This window comes from Eublepharis macularius, chromosome 10, assembly GCF_028583425.1.
Source record: "Eublepharis macularius isolate TG4126 chromosome 10, MPM_Emac_v1.0, whole genome shotgun sequence".
Lineage (NCBI taxonomy): Eukaryota > Metazoa > Chordata > Lepidosauria > Squamata > Eublepharidae > Eublepharis > Eublepharis macularius.
The window spans coordinates 50,568,148-50,582,084 of record NC_072799.1 but is presented as its reverse complement, the minus strand read 5'-3'; the positions used below and the strand labels follow the sequence as shown (position 1 = coordinate 50,582,084).

Sequence of the window (13,937 nt, the reverse complement as noted above, 5' to 3'; positions counted from 1 at the left end):
TTTTTCCATTACATTTTTATTAAGTAGAGGTTGTATTGAGTTGTACTGTCAAGAGAGAAACCCTCAGTTTATATGGTCATAGTAATTTAAGTTAATATTAGTAAGTGGGTATCTTAAGAGTCCTTCTATATGAGACATCTGACGTGAAGAACATGTGTTGGGAGATACAATGATAGCTGGGAAGGGTGGTTTAAAAAGACGGAGCAAGCAGCAGGGCAAATGCTTTGTTGTATACTGGAGCTGTGTGAAGGTGCTCTAAAATGCCAGAAGGGAAACTCCAGCCCATTATAACCTCTTCAGGTCCAAGCCTGGCTCTGGACAGAAGCTCCAGCTCATTTCCATTCCTCGCTGCCCTCCAGTTATGATCCCACACAGTTTTAGATTGGAGAGGTGAAATTGACAGTGTCTTTGGGGAGACGAAGATGAAATTTAAAAACACTCTGAGGAACGATCTCTGCCTGCTCTGTCTTTTAAAACTACACTTCACAGCTAACATTGTGTCTCCCTACACTTGACAAACATGCGCTGAGGCATCTTGTGTAGAGAGACTCTTAATTACAGTGTTTTTGTGTTAATTTTGTAACCTGAGGTTACCTAGAAGGAAGCAAGATACAAGAAGTAATGTTAAGGACCAACGAGAATTACAAGTCATTTGGACAGACCACTTTAATCGTTCTATTAAGATCTATACAGCTCATTCACACAGATCTCAGTGTCAAAGGTGTGTCTGTAGTGAAGGGCAGGAGCAAGTCTATGACTCATCCTTCCTCCTACCCTGAACATAATATGTGGTTTCCCTCCATGTGTCCTGTACTTGAAGCAACAAATGATAGGAACAGAATCTACTTAAAGTAGATTCATTAGGATGGTAGAAAGTATTGCATTCCAAGTTCCAAACTATCACCATCACCAACCATCCCTCTGCCTCTACTCTGTTCACTGTATCAAAAGATGGTGTGAGGTTTTGGCTCAGTGGCACAACATCTGCTTTGCATGCAGAAGAGCCCAGGTACCATTCTCAGCATTTTTGGTTGAAAGGCTCAGATAGTAGGTGATGTGAAAGACCTCTGCCTGAGACCTTGAAGAACCACTTGCCAGTCAGTGTAGACAATACTGACCTTGACTGACCAATGATCTGATTTACTATAAAGTATCTTCATGTGTTGAAAGCTGTGGCTTTGCTTACATGCAAGAAAGGAGCTGCCAGTTTTCACCTCAGGTTTGTTCCACTAACAGACTCCAGCTTAATGTCAGTTTAAAATGATTTCACCCAGCCTCAATACACTTCCTCTGGAATTCTCCCCAAACCAGTACCCGTGTGAACTGCTACACCTACCCTCATTAATTCAACACTTGCCATGAATGACTGACTTGTGGCATAGGCAGCAAGAACTTGAGGTCCTTCTGGACAGATGCAGGATGCCTGTAGGTCTGGCTATGACCTATACTTTGCTTGCTTTTCCAGTGTCTTGGCTCAGTAGACTGTGAGGCACAGTGAAAGGGCAAGGTACAACATGTATAGTACTGCAGCAAATGCTAGAGTAACTCTTGAGACTTTGAACTTCATGGATGGCATAAGTACTAAAAAAAGTTTGCCAATATTATCAGTGACATGCCTTCCCTTCTACAACTGAAATCTGGCCACATGAGAAAGGATATGCTAATGCACAGTGGATGATCTGGTAGGATTATTACAGCTCAGGCCATGGTCAGATCACTTCCTGTTGAGCACAATTGTTGCAATGTCTATCTCCTTTTGCAAGAATGGTCTGTCCTCAAAGACTGATAGATCCAAATGCGATTTAATTAAAACTTTTCAAAGTATACTAGAAATACTTCTTGAAGTCTAATAAAGTTTTAATACGTGAGAGTCAAAAGGTGTAATTGAAACTGGCAAAAAAAGTTTGTTAGAATTCAAAAAACTGAGTAAAGTAGCACTATTTTTACCACACATTTTAGGATATGAAGGAAATTACATTGGACTCCAACTTTTGTTCATGTTAATCCCTCACCTCCAGGCAGATTCCAGTTGTTATGCCAGCCATCTGTTATTTTAGCTTCATGGATTTTTGAAATAAACATTTGAATATGACATTCTGAATTAGAGGAAATGATGACTTGATGGCTGAATTAAGTAGTAAAATGGTTCCTTAAATAAAGATTTATTTTACAAAGAAGTAGAGTCTTGTTCACAGAGATGTGTTTGTTTCCTAAACATTATTTAAAATCTTTAAGCTGTGTAAATAGTTTTTGCACACTTTTGGGGGGATGTGTGTGTGGGGGGAGGTCCTCCTCCTAAGTCTACAAACTTATTTTTAACCAAAACAGTATTTTCTAAGAGAGAGAGAAGGGCAAGAAGTTTGAATAGGGAGAGCAGGATAAAACAAGTCTTGGTGGGGGAGCACATGAGATAGAGCTGTGGAACAGATAGAAAAGCAAGCTGGGACAAACACCTTTCTCAGGATATTGATGGGGCAGCTGAACAAAGCCACGAGCAGGCTGTGCCTGAAAATTAGCACCCATTCAGAAAACACATACCATTATCAAGGGCTATTACTATTCCCTAAAGCCAAGCCCAATCACATTGATCAGACAACAATCTTGCAACGATGGTGTGCCCCCCTCCGCCACTGACACATAGGACCAATCAATGTGTAACAATGGAATCTCAGTCACAGACCTCCAGTGTCATGTGTCCTTTGGCTTCAACTTGCTTGTCAAACTTTCACCAAAGCTAAGTAAATCAACTGAAAATAAGCATGTAGCAAACCTGGGGGAATATTGTGGTTTTCTCTTCCCAAACCCTAAGAATCTACTTCTCGGAGCTCCATCAGAGTTACCCTTACTGGAGTTCTTGGTGTTCCTTCCCCGCCCCCTCCTCTGGGTTGGATCCCACTTAACATTTCTGCAGATGGAAGGGTGGATAGATTTTTGACAATTCTTCCCTCCTACTGCAGACCTCAGATTCCCCATTCATGCTGAACCTGGGGGCCACCTGTTCCCAAGGAGTTTTTGGAGGGGCCATTTGGGGCTGCAGTGGAGAGGGAGAGTGTCACTCTCTTTTAAAAGAAATCTTTCAATTAAATGTAAGTTTTGGTGGGATCTAAGCCTCTGTCTGCCAGCAAAACGATTCCCTCAAATTCCTCTTCTGTCTTTCTCAAGTATGAAGGGAAGTCACATATAAGAATAAGGGAATGTGGAATAAAAAAAGTATCTGGTTATATAGAACTCAGAATATTTATGTCATTTATAACTCACCTTACTTCCTAATGAAGACCCAAGGTAGCTAACATAATTCTCCTTTCCTCCAGTTTATCCCCATAATGGCCCAGTGAGATAGTGTGTGTGACTGGTCCAAGGCCACCCAGCAAGCTTCCATGGCAGAGTGAGGATTCAAACCTGGGTCTCCCAGGTCCTAGTTGGACTCTTTAAACTAGTATTCCACACTAGTTCTGTGTGAGTGTATATATCTTAAAAAGAGGATACTTCAGTTTGTCCTTTAAAAAAATAAAATACTTGGTTTCATAGAAGTTCCTAAGCTCTTACAAATTCAGTCATATACCAAAAGGCATGGAAATGGCAAGTTACAGCTTCTTCTTTATGCATCATGTCACAGCAAGACCCCGTATAAGTTTTCACAGTTTCTCTAAGATTTATGTAAAAAATAAATTTAAGACATCACCACTATATCAGTCAAAATAGCAAGTAAAATTTTAATAATTCTACAGACAATATATATAGAATATTACCGATGCATAAAGTTAAACAGAATTACATATTATTTATGGTACTCTTACTCTGCTTTTAAGCCAAAATTGGCTCAGAGAAGCAAACATAAAGTACAATGATTTCAATGTTCCTTGGGGAAGAGATTCAAATAGTATATTTACAAACAAAGATAATATCAATGTAATTGTGGATCAATATAAGAACTGTCCATTTCCAGCATCTGAAACAATTATTGCCTTTTCCTGAAGAGAGTAGAAAATTCAGTGTATACTGATGAAAACATGTCCTGTCTTAAAATCAGTGACAGTTATAATCCCAGAATAGTAACAAATAGGTATCAATGGCACCCATTTCTCATACTAGGGGTTCCTGTTTCTTCTCTCTCTGACAACTGAACATTCTCTAATAGCTGTGTCTCACTTTATATTTCATCCCATTCTCTGATTGGGTCAAAAGTTAGAATGATATGACTGGCCATGAGATCTCTCACTATTGACCTTAGAACCCGTAACAGGGCTCAGAAGGTTTCTTTGTTAGCCCTGTTGTGATAAACAAATGCAGGATGCCTGGATTAATACAAAACAGGCACCAGCCCTGAGATAAATTGCTCTCTTTCATGGGAAGGAAGCCTGCTCAGATTTCAGGCTCTTTATGGAGAAAAATGGACAGAATGTAGATGGCCATTTTCCCATCTGCCATGACTAATAATAACAATAACAAATAACAACATTCAATTTATATCGCGCCCTTCAGGACAACTTAATGCCCACTCAGAGCAGTTTACGAAGTATGTCATTATTATCCCCACAACAAACACCCTGTGAGGTGGGTGGGGCTGAGAGAGCTCCAGAGAGCTGTGACTAGCCCAAGGTCACCCAGCTGGTTTTAAATGGAGGAGTGGGGAATCAAACCCTGCTCTCCAGATTAGAGTCCCGCGCTTTTAACCACTACACCAAACTTGTTCTCAGCAAAATAGATTGCTGTGTTGGTTATCCAAACAGCAAAATAGATTGCTGTGTTGGTTATCCTGAGTTAGAGCCATAAAAGCTGAGGATTTGTGCCAAATTATGATTTGGAAAGGCGCAAGCAAGCACACAAGGGGACTGAAACCCAAGTCCAGGATAGGTCTGGGAAAAACAGTCCCAGCTAGAAGGAAAAGAGGTAAAAGGAATTATTTGCGCTGGGCTGTACTCCACGTTTTCTTGGGTATCCCCTTGTGCCTGTCATTCCCCTCCCCCTTTGCAGCCAGAGGGCTTTTTGCTGGATGTTTCAATGGATTAGTAGTAGCTATAGTGATATAGCAACTATAGACTTTTAAAAATCTAGCATAAAACAAGGTCTCTGTGCGGTATAAGTTAAAGGGAGGTGGTGTGCATGAGTGGATTGGCACCACTGTGGGAGGGGAAGTTCTGAAAATCACACCTTCCATGAGCAAGCAGCTTCTTTTGAATATAGAACACATGAATGTGGCTGTAATGTTTATTGCTTTCCATGGAACTAACTTCTAAATAAGTATGTTTAGAATCATAGTCTTTGGTTTTCCATAAAGAAGCCCCTTTAACAAAGCAAAATTTCAAAGCAGAGCTGGACATTAAAGGCATGTGCAATGTTCAGTGTATTAATAATAAACTCTTGGGATGATTCTAGAATTTCCGCAAGGCATTTATTCATGGTTATTGACAATTTCCTTTTGCTCTGAAATGCAATATCCTGTAGATCACATAATGGGTATTATAATGTTCGTTACAGAAACGTTTTCATAAAGCGACTAACCCACTATCATCTGTATCTTGTTTTTGGTGATATATACTCAGTCTTCTGATGTAAGCTTTCAGTATTAGTTTGATAAGACGTATTAGTAAACATACTAACTAGTGTTGTTTGCATTCTTAATGCAAGGTATCAGAATAAGGAAGGATATTTTAAAACAGGAACACAGTTTAATCAATCAGGTTCTTTCTCTGTAGGAACTAGGGTAGTAACAGCTTCCTTTTTTTCTGTTCTTGCCCACACTAAGTCCTGGAGTGGACTACAGAAGTCTAAAACATTGGCCTAGATTAGAGGAACAGACTTGTCACTAACACTACAATAAATGTTATTTCGTGCTTTACATTTGTGTATGTAATTTCTTTTTTAGAATTGGACTGGAAGCTAGTGTGGTGTAGTGGTTAGAGTATCAGACCAGGCTCTGGGAGACCCAGGTTTAAATCCTGACTCTGCCATGGAAGCCCACTGGATGATCTTGCGCCAATCATACCCTCTCATCTTAACGTACTTCACAAGGTTGTTAGGCTAAAATGACATGAGCTGCTTTGGGTCCCCATTAGGGAGAATGGGAGGGTGTAAACAAAGTAAATAATAGATTTAAAGATTCAGCTCCATGAAGCTGTGGGCACATTATTTTTGTGTTGCAAATCACAGACTTTCATGTGAGCTGGGATTTGATGGTATATTCGGAATATCTCCCTATAACAACCATAATGATCTGTGAGTATCCCTAGCTTGGATCCATGTTTTTGAATTACAGCAAGATCACAAAACAATGGTGGTATGATTTTTACACTGCTCTCTGGGCATGTGAATGATTGCTTAAACAGTGGAATGTTGTGGCCTGCTTATAAGAATGATGTGAACCCATCTGGATCTTAAACCTGTTTTCGCACCATGGCAGCAACAATGCAACAATGAATTCTTCATATGGTTCAGCTTATCTGGCCAACTGTGACCTGTGGTTTAACAGCACTTTTTGTGCCTGTTTATCTGAATATCTGTCTGAGCTCTTTGCTTTTCACCATCATTGATCTGTGATTTTTATGGTATAGCCCAGGAACATTAATGTAAATTAAGACTTGATGGTAAATTTTGTCTGTCTTTGTGTAAAAATAATGAAATAATGAAATCATGAAAACAAGTGTCTTAGATTCAGGCTTTCAGTTATGGGAGAACTACGAAGAACTGGGACTTTTGCATAGCTAAAGATGTAATGTCAGATTTGATTGTGGATTTGGGGTGTTTCCATGTAAAAATAATGATCCATAAGGACTCATCATTTAAATCTATACTTTTTGTACCATAGGGAATCCACAAAGCACTAGATCCGTGATTTTTTCAGAGCAGCTCCTGGTTGGGAAAATCCTGAAGATTTGAAGGTTGGAATCTGGAGATGGCAGGGTTTCGGGAGGAGCGGGACCTCAATGTGGTGTAATGCCACAGAATCCACTGTCCAAAGCAACCATTTTCTCCAGGGGAACTGATCTCTGTAGTCTGGAGATCAGCTGTAATTCTGGGAGCTCTCCAGTCTCCACTAGGAGGTTCTAACTAGAAGACAAATTACACTGTGATTATCTAATTACACTGACTGAGTCCTAAGTCTGTCACATAAACATATAATTCAATATTTGAAATATATACCATCATAAAATCATCAAACATCAAGCAGGTAATAGTGGACTTATATGGTCTGTGTTTTAAAAAATCCATGCAAATATGGGAAGATACATGTCAATTCTTCGAGATCTCTTTTTTCCCCAGGCCCTTGATCCTTGAGGGCTTGTTCAAGTAGTGGAAGAGGCCTGCAGACTTTACAAGCCCTGGCTAAATGTTCAGCTGCAATCTTTATAAAAGATGCCTGTGCCAAAAGACACTGAGGCCTAGCAACACATTGCACTCCTTAAGCCCCTTCTCCTTCTGTGACACAGTCCCAATCAAAAATCACTGGGAACTTCAAAATCTGCATTTTGTTCTGTAGGTATGACCTAATATTGACTTGCATCTATCCTCTTGCAAAGTTTATCTTAATGGTGCTCTTGCATGAGAATTGTCTCTGATCTTGCAGATCAGTATATGGTGAGGTTATATTGTTCATCTTAACTTTCAATAATGAACGAATAAAGAAAGAAACATCCAATAATATTTACAGTGAAACTGATCAAAGCCTCTGTAGATTAGTGTAAGGATGCCAGGCAACTCTCAAGAGACTTCACTTCATGAGTAAAAGTTCTTTATTGATGCCAGTATCATACACTTACGCCATCCTTGCTAGGACTGGCAGCTACACACAAATATCAAGCAGATATAGGTTCCCCAAGGCTACTCCTAATCCCCCCGCCCCCATTTTCTCCTGGTAGAGCAGCCTGTGTGATTCATGGTTAAACAGGCTTCCAGACTTGGGAGAGATTACAACCAGAACAAAATCTCCTGTTCTCTGTTTCCCACCCCAGGTTCAAATAATAGAATCACCCCAACAGCATCAGCTTCAGGGGGTATTAAATATGACAGGTGATCCTGAGCACCTGACAATTAGGAGATCAAATTCTAAGCTGTAAGGAGGTGGGTGTGCAAGAATGCAGGTAGTTTTTACTGCCTGTAGAGCTGGCATATTTTCCTTCTATTAATAGTAGCTATAGGCCAGGCTGATATTACACAACCTGAGTTCAGTTGATATGCAATAGGTTTACGGTGCACCCATCAGGAACACCTCTGGTAAAGTCATGGAAGGGAACTGTGAAACTTCAAAGAAACAAGTTAGCAACTTCATGCTTGAAGTTTTTTTGCGAAATGGATCCCATGCTTGGCCTTAGCTAAAGGTATATTAGGAAATATTTGCACAACTATACTGATCATAATGCTGCTGATCCATTTCACTTCCATATGTAGCCTGCGTGTTATCTTGCAAGAGCCAAAGTGGTGTAGTGGTTAGAGTGCCAGATTAGGATCAAATCCCTACTCTGCAATGGAAACTTGCTGGTTGACTTACAGCCAGTAACACATTCTCAGCTTAATGTACCTCATAAGGTTGTGAGGATGAAATGGAAAAGAGAAAAATGTAGACTGCTTTGGGTCCCCATTGGGGAGAAAGTAAATAAAGAAATGGAAATTATTCATTGATTGGTGAACATCCTAATATACAAATGTTTTTGTGTCTAGGAACTCCAGACAATGTCCTGAATAATGAAGTTTTATCTTCTCAAGAAGAAATACCAGAAGGAACTCCTGCGCTACAAACACAGGAAAGGCCAGACACATCACCAATGGGCAAAGAAGCTACTGCTGCTCAAACACTACAGGCTTTAGAAGGTGCATATAATGGTGTTTTGCCCAGAGCACTAAAGGAGGCAGTGGTGAGGCCCCTTTTAAAGAAACCTTAGTTAGATCCCACCGACCCACTCAGTTACTGCCCAGTCTCAAACTTCCCATTTCTGGGAAAGGTGATTGAGCGGGCAGTGGAAAAACAACTGCAGAATTTCCTGAAGGAGACCTTGGCCCTAGATCCCTTCCAGTCGTTTTCGCCCAGGACATGGGGTGGAGACACTGCTGGTCCCCCTCATGGACGATCTTCGCAGACATCTGGATCGAGATGGATTGGCACTGCTGATTTTATTAGATCTTTCAGCAGCATTCAATACAGTCAGTTATGATCTGTTGACCCACCACCTCACCGACGTGGGGATTCAACGGACAGCACTACAGTGGCTAGTCTCTTTTCTTCACGGTCGGGGACAGAGGGTGGCGCTAGGGGGAAGCTATCGTCCTGCCTCCCACTAATATGTGGTGTGCCGCAGGGGGCAACACTCTCCCCATTATTGTTTAACATCTATATGCGCCCCCTCACCCAGTTGGTGCGAAGTTTCAGGCTTGGGTGTCACCAATATGTGGATGACACCCAGCTATATCTGTTGATGGACGGCCGGCCTGGATCGGCCCTGGATGTCCTGGAGCATGCTTTTGAAGCCGTGGCTGGATGGTTGAGGCAAAGTCGGCTGAAGTTAAACCCTGTGAAAATGGAGATCCTGTACTTAAGTCGTGGAAACATGGATTTAGGACCCCGGCTCCCTGCACTCAAAGGGGCAGTGCTCACACCAGCTCCGAGAGTTAAGAGTCTGGGTGTGATCTTGGATTCCTTATTGACAATGGAGGCCCAGATCTCTGTGGTTGCTAGGTCCTCTTTTTTCCACCTTTGACAGACCAAGCAACTTGCCCCTTATCTTTTCGTCCTGCGACTTAACTACAGTGGTCCAGGCAATGGTCACCTCTAGGTTAGACTACTGTAACACACTCTATGCAGGGCTTCCCCTGAACCTGATCCGGCGGTTACAGCTGGTGCAGAATGCAATGGCGCGGGTCATCACAGGAATACCGATGTGTAAGCATATAATGCTGGTATTGCGTCAGCTGCACTGGTTACCGGTGGAGTACCGAGTCAGGTCCACGGTTTTGGTATTAACCTATAAAGCCATATGCGGACTGGGACCGGGTTATCTGTGGGACCACCTCTCCCCATATGAACCCCATAGGGCTCTTCACTCTAGTGATAAACATCTGCTAAGGGTCCCTGGCCCCAGGGAGGCCTGCCTGGCATCGACCATTGATCATCGGTCCTGGCCCCAGCCTGGTGGAACGCTCTGTCTAACGAGACCAGGGCCCAGCAGGATTTGTTATCGTTTTGCCAGGCCTGCAAGATGGAGCTGTTCCGCCAGGCAGAGCCCCCTGGCCCGTAGATTGCAGAATATGCCCTCCCTACTACCAGTACCTCCATCTAGCAAACAGTATGATGCTCTAGAGATGGGTGAAGGTTGGTCAGTTGGTTGCTGTGTCATTATGATTATATATATATATATAAAAATATATAAACTGTGTAACTTTAACTGTTTTATGGTTTTAACTGGTATCAATTATTTAATGTTTTAATTGTATATGGTTGTAATCCGCCATGAGCCTGCTGGTGTGGGGAGGGCGGAATATAAATCGAATAAATAAATAATTCCTTCCCAACCAACCAGGGCAGCTGTTCTTCCACATGAGTACAAAACCTGATCTTTCTAGAAAAAGTTGCAGCAATGCAGAGTAGGGGTGTGCAGTTCGGGTTAATGAAACCTGAAAAAATCCCGAATCACCCTGCTTTGGGCTGATTCGGGGAAACCCGAATCGGCATGCCCCGAATCGATTCGGGGCGATTCGGGGCAGCATTTTGCTTGCTTTTCAATGGGAAAAATAACACAACTATCACTTAACATCAGAGAATCACAAAAACACAATTCCTGTCAAAAACACTTTATTTCTTTAACTGCTTTAGGTTACACAGTAGGAGGGCACAACAGGGCATGATAGCAGTGTACTACACAAAATAATACAACCCACTTCACCGTTTCTGACAGCAATTGTGTTTGGGTGATTCTCTGATGTGAAGTGAGTTGTGTTATTTTTGTGTAAGATACTGCTGCCATGCCCTTTGGTGTGGCCCCCCTGCTGTGTAACCTAAAGCTGTTCAAGAAATAAAGTGTTTTTGACAGGAATTGTGCTTTTGTGATTCTCTGATGTTAAGTGAGTTGTGTTAATTTTTCTGTGTAGGGGACTGCTGGTGTAATGTGTCATAATGCTTCGCCTACTTGTACTTTGAAAGGGAGAAAATAATTTTTTTAAAAACTGTATTTTGTGTTGTTCGTGTTTTATTCTTTGTTGTGCAGTTGGTTCCCATCATAGGGAACAATGGGGCTGGCTGGCCAGCCATCTCTGTAGGTGGTGGGGGAATTTGAGGGAGGGTGTCTGTGGTTCAGGTGCTCTTTCCCAGGGACAAGCTGGCACTCAGAAGTGTGCCCACCATTGTGGCACCCCTGGGCTGTGCAGAATTGCCCTGGGAAAGAGAGTTTAGAAGTTCCCAGCATAGGGAACAAAGGGAGAGGGCTGGCAAGCCTGTTCCTGGGGTTATGGGTGTGGGGCTACTGGGGGTGGATTTGGGTCTGTGAGGGGCTAATGTGGGAATTTGGGTCTGTGTGGCAGCTGGGGGGTATTGGGTATGTGTGGGGCTGTAGGGGGTGGACTTTGGGGGCTGAGAGCACCTACTTTGAGAGGCCATGAAATGCCCCCCCAAGTGGGAGTTGGCTGCGAGGGGCTAATGTGGGAATTTGGGTCTGTGTGGCAGCTGGGGGGGTATTGGGTATGTGTGGGGATGTAGGGGTGGACTTTGGGGGCTGAGAGCACCTACTTTGAGAGGCCATGAAATGTCCCCCTCAAGTGGGAGCTGGCTGCGCCTTGGTGGGGGGTGGGAGGAAAGGTGGGAGAAGGGCCCCCGAGGGTTGGGGGGCATTTTGCATGCAAAATGCCACCCCTGGCAAGACAAGCCTCCCCCAGCTGTAGGTTGTAGAGAAAAGGTCACCTACTTGGGGAGACCATGAAAGCCCCCCCCCCAAGTGGGAGCAGGCTGAGCCTTGGTGGGGGGTGGGAGGAAAGGTGGGAGAAGGGCCCCTGAGGGTTGGGGGGCGTTTTTCATGCAAAATGCCACCCCTGGCAAAGGAAGCCTGCCTCTTCATTTTCATCCCCTAGGAAATAATGGAGATCAGCAGCAGCAAGCACAATATAGGAGATTAGCAGCAGCAACCTAAAGCTATGCCCTTTTATAGGCGAGGATAGGGGGACCTGGTTTGGGGGGCCATAATATGGCTCCCCAAAGTCCAATCGGTCTGAAACTTGGGGGGTTGTTAGAGGGGAGTTAGAGGAAGGCCCCCACCAATTTTGGCTTGATTCGGTGGGAAAATGCCTCCCCCAGGCTTCAGAGAAGCCTGGGGAGGCTTTTTCCCATTGAAAAGCTTTCCCAAACCCCCGAATCAAGCCGAATCGATACCCGAATCGCCATTCCCGAATCGGCTTCTCGATTTGGGTATACCCGAATCAGGAAAGCCGAACCACTGTGCCTTTGCACACCCCTAGTGTAGAGGAATGCTGGAAAACTATATCTTCCATACACAGAGCAGTAGGATACTGCCCATTTTTTCTCACTACTTTTTTTGGATATCTTCCATGGTTACACTGAGAACCAGTTCAACAGAAGTGTTTTTATCATTCAAAGAAGTCTAAACAAAGATCTCTTTTTCTTTTGTTTTCATGTATAGTGTCTGAATCTAATGGCAATGCCTGAAAGCCAAGCCTTGAAGGTAACACCTGAGAAGCTGGATTTGCATGTTATGTTTTCATTTTACGACTCTGCACAAAATTATGTAAAACTAATCTCATATATAACAGGATTTATACATATTTTGTAAATTGCTGACTAAACCCATGCTACAGAATCATACATGCTGTTTGCAATCCTGTGCACAGTTATGTGAGCATAAGACCCAATGAACTGAATTGGACTTGCTTTCAAGTAAATATGCATAGGAGCAGCATTTGGGCCACGGGATCAATATGAATTGTTTGTGAATGCAATTCAAATTGTGAATGCAGGGGTTTTTTTGCATAATAATTTCAGTGCTTAGAATGGAATAGGCCAAATATCTAAATACATGAATAAAATTAATATGTAGTATATTTAGTGCATGTGACATGCTTATAATTGTGTTTGGGAGCAGAAACATAATACAAAATAGCTTGAAGTCCAACAAGTACTTACAGCACATGTTTGAACAAACAATTCAAAAAGAACTAAATCTGCTAAAGCTAAAAGTTTGAGATTTCAAAGAGAGTTTCAGCTGGAAAAATTAAACATCAGGATGGGGAGGGGAGTTTGCATTCACACAGATTACTATTTATGAAATAAAGTAAAAAACGTTACGCTAAAAACTGGCTTTCAAATGTTTTAAAGATCATTCTTAACCCACTTGCTAAACTGAAGTGATATTACTAATCGGGAGGGGGGGGGCAGTTATACAGCCTAAGCTGTATAACTGCACTGCATGGTGCAGGGAGGTTGGAGAGGAGGTTGAAATGCAGATTATCTCTTGTAGCTAAAGGCCACACAGCCAGTGAGGCAAAGGCTGGCTGGGATGGGGGGAACAGGATCTAGGGCCTGATGAAATGTATGGAGTGCAGAGGCAGTCCTAAATCTCAAATATTAGTACAGAACAGCCAGATCTTCAGATGTAAATTTCTAGTTATATTAAATTATTTTAAACCTCCCCCCCACACCATCCACAGCACAAATGTTTTTGAAGCATGAGCATTCCAGAGGAATGTTTTAAGATGATCAGCCGCAGAAATGATGAACTGAAACGTATTTCCTGCATGGATACCCAAATATATTTTCCAAGATACAGGTACTATGTATGCTGTCCATGAGAAATAGATTTTAATAACGCTATCTAGAACACTGAAACGCAATATAGCTATACCTTCCTTAGGAAGAGCTCTCTTACATGTTATAAAAGGAAAAACAGATTATCTATTGTAGTTGAATTCAAAGTAAAATGTAATAATAAAGTGAAATTTTATTCTCA

The 13,937-nt window shown here is 42.3% G+C and overlaps 1 protein-coding gene across 2 annotated transcripts in view; it reads left to right on the top strand.

Moving 5' to 3' along the window:
- MGARP (mitochondria localized glutamic acid rich protein) overlaps positions 1-13,937 on the top strand; it is a 29,821-nt gene extending 15,884 nt beyond the window's left edge. For both annotated transcript variants that reach the window (XM_054989814.1, XM_054989813.1), the window contains exons 5-6: positions 8,656-8,805; positions 12,615-13,937. In XM_054989814.1, coding sequence (XP_054845789.1) covers positions 8,656-8,805; positions 12,615-12,640 — 176 coding nt within the window. In that variant the 3' untranslated portion in view covers positions 12,641-13,937. The remainder of the gene's footprint in view (positions 1-8,655; positions 8,806-12,614) is intronic.